Genomic DNA, 5,000 nt, shown 5'->3' with positions numbered 1-5,000 from the left:
ATCACTATGTATCGTGCAGATCAACACACTCTGGACACACACACACACACACTCTGGACGCTCTCGCTCACATGCACACAGACACACACACACACGCACACGCACGCACACACACACACACACCTCTGTCAAAGCTGTCCTGGAGTCTCCTCGGCTGCAGCTTCTTATCTTCCTTCTGAACAAAAGGTTGATAAACGTTGGTTACATATTTTCACAAACATTTGAAGGTAAACAACACGACTCACTAGAATAACTTTCAGCTGCTGGTGGTTCATGTTGTCACTCGTTCCTTTTTTCACGACAGACGAGTCTTGACTCTTCCTGCCGCTGACTTTGACGCTCGGACTCTGAGGAAGAAAAGTGTCTTGAACTGGAACAGCAGTCCTTGATGTCAATGATGAGCATGACGCGTCATGTGATGTGTCATGTGATGTGTCATGTGATGTGTCATGTGATGTGTCATGTGATGTGTCATGTGATTCGCATGTGATGTGTCATGTGATGTGTCATGTGATGTGTCATGTGATGTGTCATGTGATGTGTCATCTGATGTGTCATGTGATGTGTCATCTGATGTGTCATCTGATGTGTCATCTGATGTGTCATCTGATGTGTCATGTGACGCGTCATGTGATGTGTCATGTGATGTGTCATGTGATGTGTCATGTGATGTGTCATGTGATGTGTCATGTGATGTGTCATGTGATGTGTCATGTGATGTGTCATGTGATGTGTCATGTGACGCGTCATGTGATGTGTCATGTGATGTGTCATGTGATGTGTCATGTGATGCGTCATGTGATGTGTCATGTGATGTGTCATGTGATGTGTCATGTGATGTGTCATGTGATGTGTCATGTGATGTGTCATCTGATGTGTCATGTGATGTGTCATCTGATGTGTCATCTGATGTGTCATCTGATGTGTCATCTGATGTGTCATGTGACGCGTCATGTGATGTGTCATGTGATGTGTCATGTGATGTGTCATGTGATGTGTCATGTGATGTGTCATGTGATGTGTCATGTGATGTGTCATGTGATTCGCATGTGATGTGTCATGTGATGTGTCATGTGATGTGTCATGTGATGTGTCATGTGATGTGTCATGTGATGTGTCATCTGATGTGTCATCTGATGTGTCATCTGATGTGTCATCTGATGTGTCATCTGATGTGTCATGTGACGCGTCATGTGACGTGTCATGTGATGTGTCATGTGATGTGTCATGTGATGTGTCATGTGATGTGTCATGTGATGTGTCATGTGATGTGTCATGTGATGTGTCATGTGATGTGTCATGTGATGTGTCATGTGACGCGTCATGTGATGTGTCATGTGATGTGTCATGTGATGTGTCATGTGATGTGTCATGTGATGCGTCATGTGATGTGTCATCTGATGTGTCATGTGATGTGTCATCTGATGTGTCATCTGATGTGTCATCTGATGTGTCATCTGATGTGTCATGTGACGCGTCATGTGATGTGTCATGTGATGTGTCATGTGATGTGTCATGTGATGTGTCATGTGATGTGTCATGTGATGTGTCATCTGATGTGTCATGTGATGTGTCATGTGATGTGTCATGTGATGTGTCATGTGATGCGTCATGTGATGCGTCATGTGATGCGTCATGTGATGTGTCATGTGACGCGTCATGTGTCATGTGATGTGTCATGTGACGAATCATGTGACGCGTCATGTGATATGTCATGTGACGCGTCATGTGATGCGTCATGTGATGCGTCATGTGATGCGTCATGTGATGCGTCATGTGATGTGTCATGTTATGTGTCATGTGATGCGTCATGTGATGTGTCATGTGATGCGTCATGTGATGTGATGCGTCATGTGATGTGTCATGTGATGCGTCATGTGACGCGTCATGTGTCATGTGACGCGTCATGTGTCATGTGATGTGTCATGTGATGTGTCATGTGATGTGTCATGTGATGTGTCATGTGATGTGTCATGTGATGTGTCATGTGATGCGTCATGTGATGCGTCATGTGATGTGTCATGTTATGTGTCATGTGATGCGTCATGTGATGTGTCATGTGATGCGTCATGTGATGTGTCATGTGATGCGTCATGTGATGTGTCATGTGATGCGTCATGTGACGCGTCATGTGTCATGTGACGCGTCATGTGTCATGTGACGCGTCATGTGTCATGTGATGTGTCATGTGATGTGTCATGTGATGTGTCATGTGATGTGTCATGTGATGTGTCATGTGATGTGTCATGTGATGTGTCATGTGATGTGTCATGTGATGCGTCATGTGACGCGTCATGTGACGCGTCACAGCAGGAGCTCCATGACGCGAGACACGAAGACTTGCATCAGAAACAGGTTTGTTTCTTCACCTGAAAGAACTCGTACTGGACCGGCGTCTTCTGCTGCTTGTTCTTGGGCCAAACATCTCCTGAGAAACCTTCAAGTCCTTGTGAGCGCCTGGATTTGACCCTGAAACAAGTGAGGTGATGAAGATTTAAAACATCTTTTCACGAGACAAACGATGATGATTCATGTTGACATCATTACAAATACATTTATTGATCAACTTTTATTGACCAACAGCCAGAGAATATAGTTGAACTGATTTGAAACAGAAAAGCATGTTTTACCGATTATGTCCATTGTTGGCAAAGTCTTCGTCGCTGTCTGTGGACTCAGCCTTCGGTCTGTTGATCCACTCGCGCACTGGTCTGAGGACGACATTATTATACTTTTAACCTCTCTGGGGTCACTGGTCTGAGGACGACATTATTATACTTTTAACCTCTCTGGGGTCACTGGTCTGAGGACAACATTATTATACTTTTAACCTCTCTGGGGTCACTGGTCTGAGGACGACATTATTATACTTTTAACCTCTCTGGGGTCACTGGTCTGAGGACAACATTATTATACTTTTAACCTCTCTGGGGTCACTGGTCTGAGGACGACATTATTATACTTTTAACCTCTCTGGGGTCACTGGTCTGAGGACGACATTATTATACTTTTAACCTCTCTGGGGTCACTGGTCTGAGGACAACATTATTATACTTTTAACCTCTCTGGGGTCACTGGTCTGAGGACGACATTATTATACTTTTAACCTCTCTGGGGTCACTGGTCTGAGGACAACATTATTATACTTTTAACCTCTCTGGGGTCACTGGTCTGAGGACGACATTATTATACTTTTAACCTCTCTGGGGTCACTGGTCTGAGGACGACATTATTATACTTTTAACCTCTCTGGGGTCACTGGTCTGAGGACGACATTATTATACTTTTAACCTCTCTGGGGTCACTGGTCTGAGGACGACATTATTATACTTTTAACCTCTCTGGGGTCACTGGTCTGAGGACGACATTATTATACTTTTAACCTCTCTGGGGTCACTGGTCTGAGGACAACATTATTATACTTTTAACCTCTCTGGGGTCACAGGTCTGAGGACAACATTATTATTATACTTTTAACCTCTCTGGGGTCACTGGTCTGAGGACGACATTATTATACTTTTAACCTCTCTGGGGTCACTGGTCTGAGGACAACATTATTATACTTTTAACCTCTCTGGGGTCACAGGTCTGAGGACGACATTATTATACTTTTAACCTCTCTGGGGTCACTGGTCTGAGGACAACATTATTATACTTTTAACCTCTCTGGGGTCACTGGTCTGAGGACGACATTATTATACTTTTAACCTCTCTGGGGTCACTGGTCTGAGGACGACATTATTATACTTTTAACCTCTCTGGGGTCACTGGTCTGAGGACAACATTATTATTATACTTTTAACCTCTCTGGGGTCACAGGTCTGAGGACGACATTATTATACTTTTAACCTCTCTGGGGTCACTGGTCTGAGGACGACATTATTATACTTTTAACCTCTCTGGGGTCACTGGTCTGAGGACAACATTATTATACTTTTAACCTCTCTGGGGTCACTGGTCTGAGGACGACATTATTATACTTTTAACCTCTCTGGGGTCACTGGTCTGAGGACAACATTATTATACTTTTAACCTCTCTGGGGTCACTGGTCTGAGGACAACATTATTATACTTTTAACCTCTCTGGGGTCACTGGTCTGAGGACGACATTATTATACTTTTAACCTCTCTGGGGTCACTGGTCTGAGGACAACATTATTATACTTTTAACCTCTCTGGGGTCACTGGTCCGAGGACGACATTATTATACTTTTAACCTCTCTGGGGTCACTGGTCTGAGGACGACATTATTATACTTTTAACCTCTCTGGGGTCACTGGTCTGAGGACAACATTATTATACTTTTAACCTCTCTGGGGTCACTGGTCTGAGGACAACATTATTATACTTTTAACCTCTCTGGGGTCACAGGTCTGAGGACAACATTATTATACTTTTAACCTCTCTGGGGTCACTGGTCTGAGGACGACATTATTATACTTTTAACCTCTCCTGGGTCACAGGTCTGAGGACGACATTATTATACTTTTAACCTCTCTGGGGTCACTGGTCTGAGGACAACATTATTATACTTTTAACCTCTCTGGGGTCACTGGTCTGAGGACAACATTATTATACTTTTAACCTCTCTGGGGTCACTGGTCTGAGGACAACATTATTATACTTTTAACCTCTCTGGGGTCACAGGTCTGAGGACGACAGTATTATTATACTTTTAACCTCTCTGGGGTCACTGGTCTGAGGATGACAGTATTATTATACTTTTAACCTCTCTGGGGTCACAGGTCTGAGGACGACAGTATTATTATACTTTTAACCTCTCTGGGGTCACTGGTCTGAGGACGACAGTATTATTATACTTTTAACCTCTCTGGGGTCACTGGTCTGAGGACGACAGTATTATACTTTTAACCTCTCTGGGGTCACTGGTCTGAGGACGACATTATTATACTTTTAACCTCTCTGGGGTCACTGGTCTGAGGACGACATTATTATACTTTTAACCTCTCTGGGGTCACTGGTCTGAGGACAACATTATT

At 43.7% G+C, this 5,000-nt stretch overlaps 1 protein-coding gene across 2 annotated transcripts in view; it reads right to left on the bottom strand.

Annotated features, from left to right (window-relative positions):
• dcp2 (decapping mRNA 2) overlaps positions 1 to 5,000 on the bottom strand; it is an 11,932-nt gene that overhangs the window by 2,077 nt on the left and 4,855 nt on the right. For both annotated transcript variants that reach the window (XM_087790435.1, XM_087790434.1), the window contains 4 exons: positions 2,631 to 2,711; positions 2,370 to 2,469; positions 246 to 347; positions 124 to 175 (listed from right to left, as the gene is read on the bottom strand). In XM_087790435.1, coding sequence (XP_087646561.1) covers positions 124 to 175; positions 246 to 347; positions 2,370 to 2,469; positions 2,631 to 2,711 — 335 coding nt within the window. The remainder of the gene's footprint in view (positions 1 to 123; positions 176 to 245; positions 348 to 2,369; positions 2,470 to 2,630; positions 2,712 to 5,000) is intronic.

Source organism: Callionymus lyra, chromosome 5, assembly GCF_982586985.1.
Source record: "Callionymus lyra chromosome 5, fCalLyr1.hap1.1, whole genome shotgun sequence".
NCBI lineage: Eukaryota > Metazoa > Chordata > Actinopteri > Syngnathiformes > Callionymidae > Callionymus > Callionymus lyra.
The sequence above is the reverse complement of the archived record's forward strand: the minus strand, read 5'-3'. Positions and strand labels throughout refer to the sequence as shown.